The 14,107-nt window shown below is 50.8% G+C and overlaps 2 protein-coding genes and 3 pseudogenes across 2 annotated transcripts; 2 read left to right on the top strand and 3 right to left on the bottom strand.

The window, feature by feature from the left end:
• Positions 1-145: 145 nt before the first annotated feature.
• Positions 146-1,247, bottom strand: SAPIO_CDS4717 (uncharacterized protein; the record flags this gene model as incomplete). The annotated part of the gene is made up of 4 exons (XM_016787197.1): positions 146-220; positions 287-821; positions 884-911; positions 983-1,247. 4 exons carry the CDS (start codon positions 1,245-1,247, stop codon positions 146-148), a joined length of 903 nt encoding a protein of 300 aa, XP_016643076.1.
• A 575-nt stretch (positions 1,248-1,822) lies between these two features.
• SAPIO_CDS4716 lies at positions 1,823-2,800 on the bottom strand (annotated as a pseudogene; the record flags this gene model as incomplete).
• Positions 2,801-3,791: 991 nt separating this feature from the next.
• On the top strand, positions 3,792-5,945 carry SAPIO_CDS4715 (annotated as a pseudogene; the record flags this gene model as incomplete).
• A 796-nt stretch (positions 5,946-6,741) lies between these two features.
• Positions 6,742-8,836, top strand: SAPIO_CDS4714 (uncharacterized protein; the record flags this gene model as incomplete). The annotated part of the gene is made up of 6 exons (XM_016787196.1): positions 6,742-6,946; positions 7,042-7,295; positions 7,359-7,534; positions 8,046-8,103; positions 8,186-8,426; positions 8,526-8,836. 6 exons carry the CDS (start codon positions 6,742-6,744, stop codon positions 8,834-8,836), a joined length of 1,245 nt encoding a protein of 414 aa, XP_016643075.1.
• A 1,821-nt stretch (positions 8,837-10,657) lies between these two features.
• On the bottom strand, positions 10,658-12,433 carry SAPIO_CDS4713 (annotated as a pseudogene; the record flags this gene model as incomplete).
• Positions 12,434-14,107: the final 1,674 nt, after the last annotated feature.

Genomic DNA, 14,107 nt, shown 5'->3' with positions numbered 1-14,107 from the left:
GATTCTCATCATCGACTTGAAAAGACAGAGGATTATTCCGTATTATTAGTTTAGACGGTAGTCTAAGTCGATGATGTTATGGGCTCCCACGTCAATAGCTAGGCAACTCGTATATAATGTATGAGACTATCTCCTTTTTCCCTGATTACATGAGGAAGTTTCCTGACGTAAGGGTCTTTTCCAATTCTAGGTCAGGCTGGAAATGGCAGTATAATCCCTCCTGTGAAGAAGTTAGCGGACAGTCTTGTAAGAGGAATATTACGTGGAGGGGAGGGGGGCACCGTACAGGATCGCTCGCTGCCTTAAAAGTGAACCGAGCTGCATCCTCGTTGACTAGAATCTTCTCATTACCCGTCCCCGCGGCCGCTGCATCGGCGAGCAGCTGAACCTCGCACGATCTCTCCATCAGAGTGTAGAGATAGGCGGCTTCATCCACCGTCTGGCCGACGGTTAGTAACCCGTGGTTGAGAAGGATTAGACCCTTGCCCTTTTCTCCGAGGCACTGCGCGAGCTTTTCACCCTCCTCATCGTCCAAGACGACACCGCCAAATTCGTTGTAGACGCCATGGGCGTCACCGTAGAAATACAGAACATCTTGGTTGATCATGTCCAGCCTCTTTCCGAACGCGGAGTACGCCTTTCCGTATTTGGAATGAGTGTGGCAGGCCGCGTTGACGTGAGGATAACGCTTATGAAGGTGGGAGTGGATCTGGAACCCGGCACGGTTGCTAGGAAGGTGAGTAGCACCACCGACGGGCTCCCCCTCGTGATTAAGAAGGATCAAGTCCGAGACTTTGATCATACCAAAATGCACCCCGAGCCTAGAACAGACATTGTGAGCCATGGGAAACCACGGGCCAAGGGGGATGCGGTCCATGCTTACGGGTTGGTCCAGAAGCAATCCTTGTGTTCTTTGGAATTGTTAGTGATGACATCGGGTAAGGCTGGCTGATATTATCATTAATATCCGTCTCACACTCACCAGGATCACGAAGACTGATGTGGCCGGCAAGTCCCTCACAGAAGCCCTTTCGGGCAAAGACGCGAAAAGCGCCAGCCAAATGTTCGAGCATCCATCGACGCTCCTTCTCGACTGAAGTAAAAGACGGAATGCCGGGAAGCATTGGGCCATGCGAGATGCGCTGAATCGCGCTCTTTTCCTCTTCGGCTGCCCTCTTGTCCTTGAGGATGGTGGACAATGACATGGGCTCGGTGGCCGTAATGGTCGTGGTCAGAGAAGGAGCCATTATCGTTGAGAAAAAAAAAAATTGGATAATAAAATAAAAACCCTGTTTTATCCCTAATTGCGAGAAGCACTTTGAAAAAAGAACAGGCTGGACGCCTGGCACATAATATACCGAACGATGCGACTCGGCCGCTTGTTATTAATTACTGTTTTCTTAGGTGTCGACTCTGATCAGTGTTAACAGACTCTTTCGGAGTTACCCCAACGGATGCATAAAATGATTTCGATCGCTTTTGGAAATTTGGAGTTCCCTACCCCGAGTCGTCGGGGTAGGATAGGCTTGTAGATGACGACCCCAATGGCGGAGCATGTCCACTTGAGGCGGCAGATGGGGATTGAGCTCCAGGTCTACGTAGCATTCTAATGGGTTTTTATTTCTTATTTTTTATTTATTTTATTTTCTTTTTTTATGCCTTATCACTTTTTGTTCCATATTTCTGAACGATTCAGCGATTCAATTACCACGGCCATTTACAAGCAGCACAGTGGTGGCTGTTTTATCAAATTTGGATCTAGATTCTTATGCCCTAAATACAATATAATGGTAGAATTGGCAATGCGTCCTCTGGCTAATACTCAAACGCGAACTACGGCGTTGATAGGCGTGCCTGCGACATAGCTTGAGATCCCTTTTAGGATAGCATTCTGGAGATTTTGAATCGACTCCGCAGAGAACCAGGCGATGTGCGGTGAGAGGATGAGGTTCGGAATCGTCGCGTCCAACAGCGCCGACACTCCCCTCTCGGGCGGTTCCGTTTCGTAGACGTCAATGGCCGCGGCGTTTAGTCTGCCCTCTTTCAGAGCAGATGCGACGGCTTTCTCGTTCACGATTCCACCTCTGGCAACATTGATGAGAATGGCATCTTTCCGCATGAGCTTGAACTCCTTGTCCGAGATCATATCTAATGTGGTGTCATTTCGCGGAACGGTGACTATAAACACTGTTCCCTGCCGCAAGCAATCGTCGAAGGATACTCGGCCCTCCCTAGGCGACGATGGTGCGCCCTTCCTCTCCGAGACGAGAACTTTCATCCCCAGCGCCCGGCCGATTTCCGCTACCCGTTTCCCCAAATGGCCGTTGCCGAAAATGACAAGTGTTTCGAGAGAGCAGGTGCGGGGAGGCTCGGGGAAATGATGCCTCAGAGTCCGCTTCTCTTTGTATTCGTCGGTATCGATGATTCTATCGTGCAAATCAACAATCTTCCGCCTCGCAGCGAAATACAACGCAATGGCATGCTCGCTGACAGAAGACACACTAATTTGCGGTGCGTTGATGACGGTGACGCCGCGCTTCCGGAACTCGTCCTTGTCCACCCAGTCGACGCCCGTCGACATGGCCATGATGCACTCGAGCTTCGGGCATGAATCTAGATCCGACGCTGTGATGGGGAGCGCGGTCGTGATGGCAATCGTTGCATCCCGGAGCTTCGTGGCGACCTCCTCGCGGGTGGAGGAGTTGTATCCCGTGTAGCAATGGGGAAAGGAAAACTGCGGCATCGGGCAGTGGCACTCTTCCAGACAGACAATATGATGCTCGCGCGCGGATTGGGCCATCGTTACCAAAGATTCAAGAGGAAGGTAACGTCTCATATAACTGCATAAAAGCGGGCGGGAGAACGACTGGACACTGAAGGACAGTCTGGATACCCAAGTTTTTTCGAAGATGCAGCCGTACCGTACGGGATTCTAAAGCCAAAAAATTCAAGGCAAGTAAACGAGACGAGAACATCCTGTCTGGGGATGTAGGTGCTAGCCGAACATCATAATAATAATATAATAATAATAAATTGGCCATTTTAGATTGGAGCTAATGCACTACACTCCTCTCCTTTTCTGCTCCAAGATCTTGGCCTACCCAGGGGAGCTACTTCCCATTCCCGTTGTTCGGTTGATTAACGGTTAATATTTACTCGGAGCTCGGCAAATAGTAGCGGGAATGTGTGTGCACCCCAGATTCGAAAAGGCGGAGAAACCGATGGGCCACAAAGGCCCCCGCAAGTTAAGGTTACAAGGTGCCCAGCCGCGTTATCTGTATGCTGCGAGCCAAACCACACTTCGCCTCATCTGGGGGCGCGCAAATTAGAAGTTCCTTTATATATCTTGACTTAACCAAGAGGCCACAATGCGGCAAAAGACGGAAGTGCCGGCTTGCAGATGGTGCCACAGGAGGTTTGCAAGGCGGGAGCATCTCCATCGTCATGAGAGAACTCGTGGGTATCTCACTAGTCCGGCCTGGAGTCCTGGACGCCCTCCCCCTCCCCTTTTTTTCATGGCCCCTTAATAATTATTAGACACCAAGGAGAAACCTCACGTTTGCAAGTGTGGGAGGACGTTTTCAAGACGGTACGAATTTTAACCCAGCTACTAAATCGTCATCACCAACTCATCAGAGTACCTGCATATTATGTTTTATTATGTTCAATCGTGCTGACCGGTGGCGACCAGGGACCTTCTAACTCGGCATCTTAAGCTGGCTGAAAGCCCCGGGGACCATGTAGAAGTTGAAATGGAACAAAAGAGCTCGTTTCCCGAGCTTCAAATTTTAATGGGAGCCACTGCCTCGAACTCACTCGCAGATGTTCATCCGGCAAACGCCAACACGGCTATTCCATCGCCCATGTCGGCGGTTTCGGCTGCCAGCCACCGCGACCTCTCGATAGCGAATGATCCGAACATCATAGATTTCGACGTGAGCGCCTCATCCGATCTCGATCTACTCTGGGAGAATCTCGAGTTTCATCCGGAACCCATGGACTATACCATGTTCAGTTCCGGGTTTCCCTTCAACCCGGAAGCATTCGGGCACTACGGCATACCCGACCAATCCGCCCCTTCTCATACCCAGGATACACTCCTAAGGTCAGTGGAGGAATCTTCGGACGACCTCAGCTGGCAGGATACGTACGCTTCACGTCTTCCATCTCTGCAACCGAATCAAGACGAAGATATTTCGGCGGGACCAACGCCACTGTCTTCCCAAGCCCATAGCGATATGGAGAGCCATACGGCAAGAAAAATTCTGTATATTTCGCGCGAAGCATACAATCGGATTCGAGGTCTTGTAGATGCCGAAAAGCACCACCTCCCGCCCCGGTTCCGGCTTCCCTCCAGGCATGCCCTTTGTAGATATGTTGAAGGATTCTCAGGTTTTCAGGCTCACGTTCCCTTCCTCCATCTCCCCACTATCGACTTCATGCAGATGCCTTTGGAGTTGACCCTGGCAATATCTGCCATCGGAGCCCAATTTCGCTTCGAACGGCATGAATCTTACGCCCTAACCCAGGCCGCCAAGTGTATCATCAATCTGCGACTGGAGCTTGACGATGCAAGTTCCTGTGCATCTACGCCCCAACCGACGCGAATCGCTTCCACCGGAATATTTAGCGCCGGACCCCAGAGTGCCAGCGACCATGACAGCTACCACACTGAAACGGAAGAGACACCGTCGAGGGTGCAGCGGCAGCAGCCTTTAGATATACGGACTTTGCAGGCCATGATCATCGTTACCTCGATCTGCACGTATAATCACCACGACCTCCTTCCCCACGCCTTCGTGCTGGCCGGTCAAATGGCACATCATTTACGAAACGGAAGTTATCTTGGCGTCGACGCAAACCTGATTACCAACGATTGGCACGAGTGGGTCCGAGTTGAAGGGCGCCGTCGAACCGTCCTCACCGCATTCTTGTTTCTTAATATCCATACCGTTATCTATAATATCCCCCCGCGGCTGATGAATAGTGAAATCTGGTCCGTCCATATACCTCAGCCGGAGACGCACTGGCAGGCTTCTACGTCGAGGGAGTGGGCAGAGGCGCGACGCCAAGACGCACCGATAAATGTCACTTTTGGCGACTCTTATTCGGATCTATTTGCATCTGGGCTCCCCCAGAGTCGAGATTACGAAACCTCGGCATTTGGAAACTTACTGATCATGCATGGTATTCTCCAGCAGATCCATCTTGCAAAGGAGGCATTCATGGGCCTCGACATTACTTTTCGGGAACAGTCCGGTTCCCAACTCCCCGACGACATCGCGAGGAGATTCAAGTCTGCGTTGCAGCGCTGGCAGCACAAGTGGACGATGAACAAGGAGTCCTCGACTCGGCCCAATTCCCCAGTAGGGCCCTTGGGATTCAATTCCACCGCCTTCTTTCGGGTCGCCTGTTTGAGAGTAGATTTCAACATTGGCTCGTATTGGAAATTCGAAACGCGAGATGCGGCGGTCATCGCCGATGCGTTCAAGCAGGCGCCGAGGCCGCCTCGTTCCCAGCGCCTGTACGCCGCCGTACTCCAGAGTGCTCATGCCCTCAGCATCCCCGTTCGACTGGGCATCCAATACGTCGCGAAGACCCAGACCCTTACCTGGAGTATCATCCATAGCTTGTGTAATTTGGAGTGCGCCTTGTTTCTGAGCAAATGGCTTCAAAATCTTGCCATGGAGGACCAAACGCCGCTAAAGGAGGAAGAGCGGCTGCTCTGCATTATCGCTGGTATTTTACAAGAGACGCCCTTCTTCGAGACATCTTCGCCGTTGCCCTTCAGTGGCGCGGTAATCAGGCGCATGTCTGCTGCCATAATCAGGTTAGTAGCAGAGCTGTCTACTGGCGTGCATGTATCTGAGTTCATGGACTCCTTTGAAGAGGCTGTCAAACAATATGCCTCGTATCTCGAGAACGCTGTCGAACTCGAACAATGAACCAGAAATGGCATCAAGCATACGCATTTTCTCGACTAAGAACTCAGTGATGCGAAGTCATCATGGCATAATGGGCTCATTCTCTGGCATATGACCGAAACTTTCGATGCTGACATTCGATTTCCTCCCTTCGGGATTTCGTGCCGATGCCGTAACGTGCGAACTCTTAAAGCCTGGCGGTAGAGATCTCGATCTTATATGCTGCCTGCCCCGTATTCTAATTACCGACCTCCCCATTTACCAGGGAGCCGAGGGGCGTGGGCTCGGACCCTGGTACTACTCGAGACGTAGAAAGGTATCTTCCTCGTATAAAACGGGACGGAGGTACTACATCTGCCGTCGTCGACCCCGATGCTGCTGCGTCACTCGGGGTCGTTCGGGGTCGTTCGGGGTCGTTTGGAATAGCCTCGGGGTAACTCCAATCTTAGCAGGGAGGCTAAACCCCACGGGGGTGAGCCTTCTGGAGAGAGCGGAGAACCCTGGGGTGCATGCTTGGCAACGTACAAGCTGCTCCACTCGTGGCTTTCTGCAATATCTGGGGTCCGGCCAATCAAGAAGTGGGTGATTATACGAAGGAGCTTTGTCCGTGAAGGAAGAGAAATGGGACAAGGGCATGAGTATCAGGGGTGCCAAGTTCTGCAGGAAGCTATAAGAACAATCTTTCCTTCGCTTTCAATGTCTGGCTTTTACGTTTCTGCCCTGGCCTGCCGTGTGCCACTCTTAACATTTATTCGAACTGAGAGTGTTCCCCCCGATCATTAATATTCGGCTTTGCCTTAATCCCATTCCGATCACTATGGCGTCTCTCGAAGCCTGCGAGGAGAAAATGACCTCGAGCGTATCGGTCAAGACCGATCCGGAGCACTCTGAGGTCGCTGTGTCAAACCCGGTGCCCGCGTATGACGAAGCCGAGACGAAGAGAATTCTGCGCAAGGTCGACTATCGCCTCGTCCCGATGCTGGCCGTCATGTACTTGCTCGCCTTCGTTGACCGCTCCAACAGTTAGTAGATCATGCAACCTCCGCAAGAAACCCCTTTTCCTCCCCCCCTCCTCCTCCTCCATCTTTCTCCCCAATTGACCCAAAGGTTATAATAGTTGGAAACGCAAAGGTCGCCGGGTTGAATCAAGACCTGCACCTCACCGGATCACAATATAACATCGCGCTCACGATATTCTTCGTCCCCTACATCATATGCGAAATCCCCTGCAACATAATTCTCAAGCTCACTCGGCCCAGCATCTGGCTGCCGTCGATCATGATCGCTTGGGGTGTGGTCTTGACCTTGACGGGTATTGTTAAAGATTTCAGGGGCCTTGTTATCTGCCGTTTCTTCCTCGGAGTTACAGAGGTAAGGCTTCACTTCTTCTTTTGTTTTGCCCCTCGCCTCCACCTGCTGATTCTAGTTTACCAGGCCGGGTTTTTCCCGGGCGCGACGTACCTCCTTACGATCTGGTACCTCAGATACGAAGTTCAGACTCGCATGGTTGTCTTCTTCGCCGCCGCATCTCTGTCTGGTGCCTTTTCCGGACTTCTGGCTTATGCTATCCAACATATGGACGGTATTGGAGGTCTTCGAGGCTGGCAATGGTAGGTCCGACCGTACTACGAGAAAAAGAGAACCCCCCAAAGGCGGAGGACAGGCAGCTTACCTTTGTTTTTTACCTGTACGACAAAGGATTTTTATCCTCGAAGGCATCGCCACCGTCGTCATTTCTGTACCCCTCTACACATTGCTTCCCGATGACCCTTCGACCGCCAAATTCTTGTCTCCGGATGAAAGGCAGTTTTTGGTCCTACGCCTTCGACACGAGCCTGGACAGGTACATTTCCACGCGGAGAATTCTGACAAGATGTCATTCCGTCAAGTGTTGGCTGCCCTCAGAGACTGGAGGATTTATATTGCGGTGGTATGTACTGGGTGTCCCCAATACAGCTATAAATACCAGGCCTGGTAAAGGATGTACTCGATGACTGACAATGTCGGCAGATCATCTACTGCGGCAACACAGTTGGCGGCTATGCGTAAAGGCCTTTCCCAAATACAAATATCCAAGGAAATGAGGAGAGCGTCTTTCACTAACTAGCGGACACCGTCTAGTTTTTCCTTCACAATTCCGAGCGTTATTCGCGAGTTGGGATATAGTGCCGCAAACGCCGTATGTACTCTCCTCGCCGATGCTACCTTGCCCCCCCTTCCCGGCGGGAGTTGGGAGATGAAAAATGTTGACCGATCACTAGCAACTATTAACTATTCCGATCTACGTCTTGGCGATGATCTGCACAGTCGGCGTGGCCATAGCGTCAGACCGCGCGAAGCAGCGATACAGCTACATTCTTCTCGGCGCTGTGGTGGCATCCCTGGGCTTCATCGCCTTGATCGCATCCCCGCGTCCAGGCTGGCCAGGCTTGACCTACGGCTTCCTCTTCTTAGCTTCTAGCGGTGTTTATTCCTGCATTATACCTACTATCTGCTGGATTGGTAAGTTCAACGCTGTTCACACCAGAAAAAGAAAAAAAAACAACGAACACAGATTCATGTCGGCCGAATGCTTACACGCTCTCTTTAACACATGGATAGGCAACAACCTCGCACCCTCTAGCAAGCGGGCCATCGGCATGGCGGCCCTAATCGGCGGAGGCAACCTCGGCGGCATCGTCGGCAGCAACATTTTCTTGGAGCAGGAGGCGCCTCAGTACTGGACCGGCTACGGCGTTTGTCTCGCCATCAGCCTCCTGGCCATCGTGGCCACGCTTATCCTGCGGAGGGCGTACCTGAGGGATAACCTCGCCCGCGACAAGATGACCGAGGCTGAGATCAGGGCGAAGTACACCGACGCTCAGCTTGCCGAGCTGGGTGATCGCAGCCCGTATTTTAGGTATACTCTGTAAATTTCATCCCTAGAAAGGGCAAAAAAAAAAGAGTCCACATGTTCCTCGTCATATGGGTGTTTGATTGGACTTTGTGGCGAAGGGGATTGCGGAGATGGAATTCCCTTGGCTACAATTACTTTATCTTTTATACCGTGAGAGAGAAAGATTACGAGAAGATGTTATTCGTTATTATAAATTAGCAGATGTGATTTTAAGACACAATCTTGGCCTCATCCTTGAACATCTGTTCTATGGCGTCTAGAAAAAAGTAATACAGCTAAAGATCAGATTGGGGACCTGTATGAAACCGTAATCCGGTTCTGTATTATGCACGTGGTATCAGCATGTATGCCATATCTATGGTTACATGTTAGTTTGAACGAACTACTATTAAAACAACTAATACCTGATGAGAAAATAGTAGGATTATAGTATTGATATATGCAATTTCTCCCATAATTTGCTAGACTTCTTCGTTGACCAGTCTTTAGTAATTCTACTGTGAGGTCTGAATATCATCATCACCAAAGCGCTTTGACAAATTGAATCCTTGCCTCGATGATGGCGGAAAATTGATTGCTGGCACGTCCAACTTGGGGATGCCACCGAAAGTGATACACGGAGGCGAAAGGCCATCATACAAAGGTCTGAAAATATAGCCCTAGTTTCGAGGTTGATATATGCTGAATTCTCTGGTCTGTAATATAATGGAAAGGGTTCATTTTAAACCCATTAACTACTTCCTCGAAAAGTATGAGCGTAGGAAAGTACAGTCCTCGGGGCGATCGCTCATCTACAAAGCGAGCGATCGAACATACAGCGAACTAGAGGTCGCTCTAAAAGCGACCAACCGATCGGCCACTAGGGCACATCGCTGATCAACTGAAGATAGATGGAAGGAAAGTCTATATAAGCTACGGAACCCTCTCGGTATCTAGTTTGTTCTTCCAGACTCTTCAGACTCTTCAATAGTCAATTCAAGTAACACTTGCACTCTACACCTAAATACGCACTTCTATACAACATCGTAAAGCTACTGCTTGGCTGCCTCGCTTATCTATTAACAGGCACCTCCGGCCCTAGGCCCCACGGAGCCCTTATTGTGATCCAGTGTTAGGATCATAAGAGTGGGAACTTAGAGAAGATGGGGTCTTCACACAGTCACAAGAAATCAATGGTTCGGAGTCCAGTCGCAAAAGCAACAGATTCCAATCGCAGAATTACTAGTAAGACTTCAGCTTAGAGAACGAACCCAAGATTCGTTCCCAAGCTCCTTTCTTTATTCCCCAAAAGCTCACCGCTCATTCGGCTATCTGAGGCCCATCGTTTCAGGTCGGGCGATTACCCTGCTCAACCTTTGCTGAGATTGTACGGTTTCCTTGCTTCTTCTTGTGAAGCTATAGTGTTTTAGGTCTAGTCGCCTGATCCTCCGAGCTCACACTGTGGGTCGACAATCCCTACAGCGCCCCTCGGCAGTTGCCGGGCCCGCCTTAGAGTCCTTTCCGGGTCATCCCCGATAGCACTCCTTACAGTAGTACAAGAGCCATCTAGTATTTTTATATAATAGTATTATACTAATTCTATAACTACTCGACCTCTTGTAGTAATAGACTTAATTAAAACTTATTATATTTAATAACTGATTTAAAAGAAAGAGAATAATTCTACGAAGCATAGCTCCCCTTATTACTTAAGGGGAACTAATTTCCGTTCCGTTAGCACACTATTCCTATTTCCTCCATGGTTACATTAAGGAACAAGGGCTCCCCACCGTGACTTCTTGTAGCACCATCTTAGTGTTTTCTAGTCCCTAGTATCTATTTCTTTCTTAGACTTCCTCTAATGCCTGTTACTATTGCGGCCACCCCTCCTGCCCTGTCTGCCCCCCCTGGAGCACTTCCTGGTAGGACTGGGACGGACGGAGGTAAGAAGGGTAGAAGGAGCGGTGACTGAATTGGTGGAGCTTGCAGCAGGGCCTGAGGCAACTGGAGCGGAGGGGACCTCAGGGTCATTGGAAGCAGAGGAAGTAATGGCAGTAGGCTCAGAAGTAGCAGGAGCGACGGACTCAGTTTCAGCCTCCACAGAAGCAGGGGAAGAACCAGCGGTAGAAGAAGTACTCTGCTGAGGTGCAGACGAGGAAATAGGAGAGCTCGAAGTATCCGGATTGCTAGGAGGAGCAGAGCCGCTGCCGCTGGACATGCAGGCAAAGGAAATCTTGTCGGTAGAAGAGCCACGAATGGGGCCGCTTAGGTCCCAAGTCATGCTAACGTAGGGCCAGCAGATGCGGCCGTCGGCCATGGTGACCATGTCTCCGGCAACGAACGAATCAGTAGATTTAACGGGAGAGCCAATCTTTTCACCCTTGTTGTTGACGAGCTGGTAGAAAGTCCCGGCAAACTGACCTCGGCAGCCCATCGCCTCGAAGTCGCAGGTGGGGTTTTCGATCTCCTCCCAGGTGATCAGGGCATTTGAACCGTCAAAAGCTGCCACATGGGCGTTGGAGCAATCGTTGGAGCCTTGGGTAATCCAGTTAACCTGCGAGTCAGCGTCGACAGCACCGACGACGGAAGTGGCCTCTTCACCGTCAAGAGTGAACTTGTCGGAAAAGGTGGCGATAGCTACGTTACGGTTGTTGGTGCGGTTGTGAGCTTTGGTGTAACCAGTGCCCATCCACTCATTCGGTGTGAGATCAATGGCACCGCGGGAGACCCAGGAGAAGATGTAGGAGTCCTGATCAATGAAGCGAGCGAGGGCGCTGTAGGAGCCTCCCATCCCTCCCATGGGCTCGTTGCTGGCGCCATTAATAACTTTTTCATTAGCAATCTTCACGCCAGCGGTGGTCATGCCTTGGCCCTTGGTGTTGAGCCAGATTGCACCCTGATCCTCGGCGCAGATAGAGGCGAAGGGAGCGGCATCAGCGGCTTCGAAGGCGATGCCAGTGTTGTGGGAGCAACCCCACGAGCTCGATGCGCCGTCGATTTTTTTGATGTTGCCATCGGTATCAAGGTAGCGGATGGCGTCACCGTAGTGGCCACTAGCCCCACCCTCGTAGGCCGTGACGACGATGTAAGCGGCGTAATAGCCGGCCTCTGCGGAGAAGACTAGGTCACCGTTGATATCAGGGGAGGCATTAGAGCCATCAGAGTCGACGCCCGGCCCACCGATGAAGGTCTTCCAGGATTGACTGCCGTTTTTGAATCGATAAATGACGGGAATGGGGATGTCGGTGCCGCTCGAGGAGGAAACCTCATTGGTTAGGAGGGCGAAGCCGTCATCGTGGGCAACGAGGCCACCAGCCTCCTTACCACTGGAAACGCTCACGGCGTTGCCAACACTGGCAAAAGTAGTAGGATCGATCTGCTGAATGTGGACACCGGTGCCGCTTGAGTCGAGGTAGGCGAGGTAAGCGGTTTTTCCGTCTGGAGAAACAGCAAAGGGGGTCCGGCGGTGGTGAGGATAGCCAGTCCAGTACGCAGAGATGACGGGGTTGAACGAATGGGAAAGAGTGACGCTGTCAACGTGTTTCTGCAGAGAAGACTCACTCAGACCAGAGATGCCCTGGGCGATGGCTCCGATGCTGAGGGAAAGAAGAGAAAGAAATTGCCTCATTTTCATTTCGACTTGGAAATAAAAAGGGCCGTTGGAAAGGAATGTGGTGAGAAAGAAAACTAAAGGAAAGAATGTTAGTTTGTTAAACTGTTGAAAAGAATGGCTGGCCTGCGACTGATAAGGAAAGGCAAAAACGAATGAGATCGAAGTGAGTGCGAGTCGTTTCTTTATAAACCTAGTCTAGCCGCACACACCCAATACCTCCTCACCACAACCTAAAAACAATCCATCCGTACCCAACAAGTGAAACGGGTAGCCGGGGTAGGCTCGTAAAGAGAACAGCCTGGGAGGGTTAAGCCTAGTACCCAGTCACTGGCCGCCTTGGTCCTTACCATGTCGTGGGCCGACCGACGATGACGACTGGCCGTGAGCAGAATGCAGAAGAGAGGGCCTACGCTCCATAATTTAGAAGACGTCAGCTACAATCTGTTTCATCTCATCTGATCTCATCTGTCAAATGCTAATACGGCGCTGATCGTCCTGGAAGGATGATTAACGCAGGGGTCGAGGTGGGCCATGACCACTGTTTCATTTGGGCCAGGGTGCTTTTTCACAGCTAGGAAGTTCGTGTTTCTGATTCCTCCAAATTTTGTCATGTGGGGAGGCTGTCCGCCCTCCCTATGCTGTTTAGGTGCCTGGCAGACTTTCGATGTACTATCAAGTACCATTGCCCTCCTCAAGCATGTCTTCGATTCCACATCGATACAACTTCCAACCCTTCCCTCTCTCTGACCTTGTTGGCACCCTTTATTTTGGAAATCCCATATCCGGACCAATAGCAGAAATACCTCAGTTGGAGAGTGTCAAAGCACAACGTTGTCTGGCACAGACTCCATCAAACTCTGGCCAACTTTGCAGGCGGCAATGCTGACATCATGCTTTAACATCGCACCACTCCTCCTGGGATTAACAAGCCATAGCTTCGTCAACTCAAAGCACTAGCATTGGCGATACTACGTAGAGCCTACCAGGCCCTCCAAAGTCGGCAACAAACGCCAACAGCCAGATTGTTCACTCCACCAGCTCCAGGGCCGAGCCATAAACGACGGGAAATCTATCACCAAAGACCCACGTCCTAGCATAGCCGATGAAGGCGTGCTCAAAGGACGCTGTATGGTCCGCCGCACCCACCAAGGTTCTGCCTTCCGCGAAATTGTGACTTCCTGATTTCCTAGAGAGCTGGGCCATATGTAACTCGACAGACTTGTTTTAATGTAGGTATTGAGATGCATTTAACATAAACTCTAGTTATGGCAAACACTCTGCAGAGCCGGAGATGAGCCCATGCACTCGGATCTCGAACCTCCTTTTGTCTAAGAAGTGCACGTTCCACGCTGCAGGGTGTGACTGTGACCCTTTTGAGAAGAAATGAAACTTTATTTCAGGGTTTATTTGGAAGCATGTTGTTGTTCTAGGCGCTGGTAGAAATTATCCAGACAGACTTGCATCAAAAGACCAGGTATCAGCGCATTTCAGTTTCATACTGGGATATGAGTGGGTCTGTAGAACATACTGCTATGTAGACGATGAAAAAGGGATCTATGCGGTTCTTCTCAACAATCTCGCTCGCGCCCCATCCTCTACCCCCCTGTCGCGGTGAAAGCGACGACTATGGATATCAGTGTAAGATGGGCTGAAAGATGTCGATTACGGACGGAAGTCGGGAGCGCATCTCTGCTA

This window comes from Scedosporium apiospermum (assembly GCF_000732125.1).
Source record: "Scedosporium apiospermum strain IHEM 14462 chromosome Unknown SEQ_SAPIO_0094, whole genome shotgun sequence".
Lineage (NCBI taxonomy): Eukaryota > Fungi > Ascomycota > Sordariomycetes > Microascales > Microascaceae > Scedosporium > Scedosporium apiospermum.
Note: the sequence above shows the minus strand (reverse complement) of the source record. Positions and strands in the feature narration are given on the sequence as shown.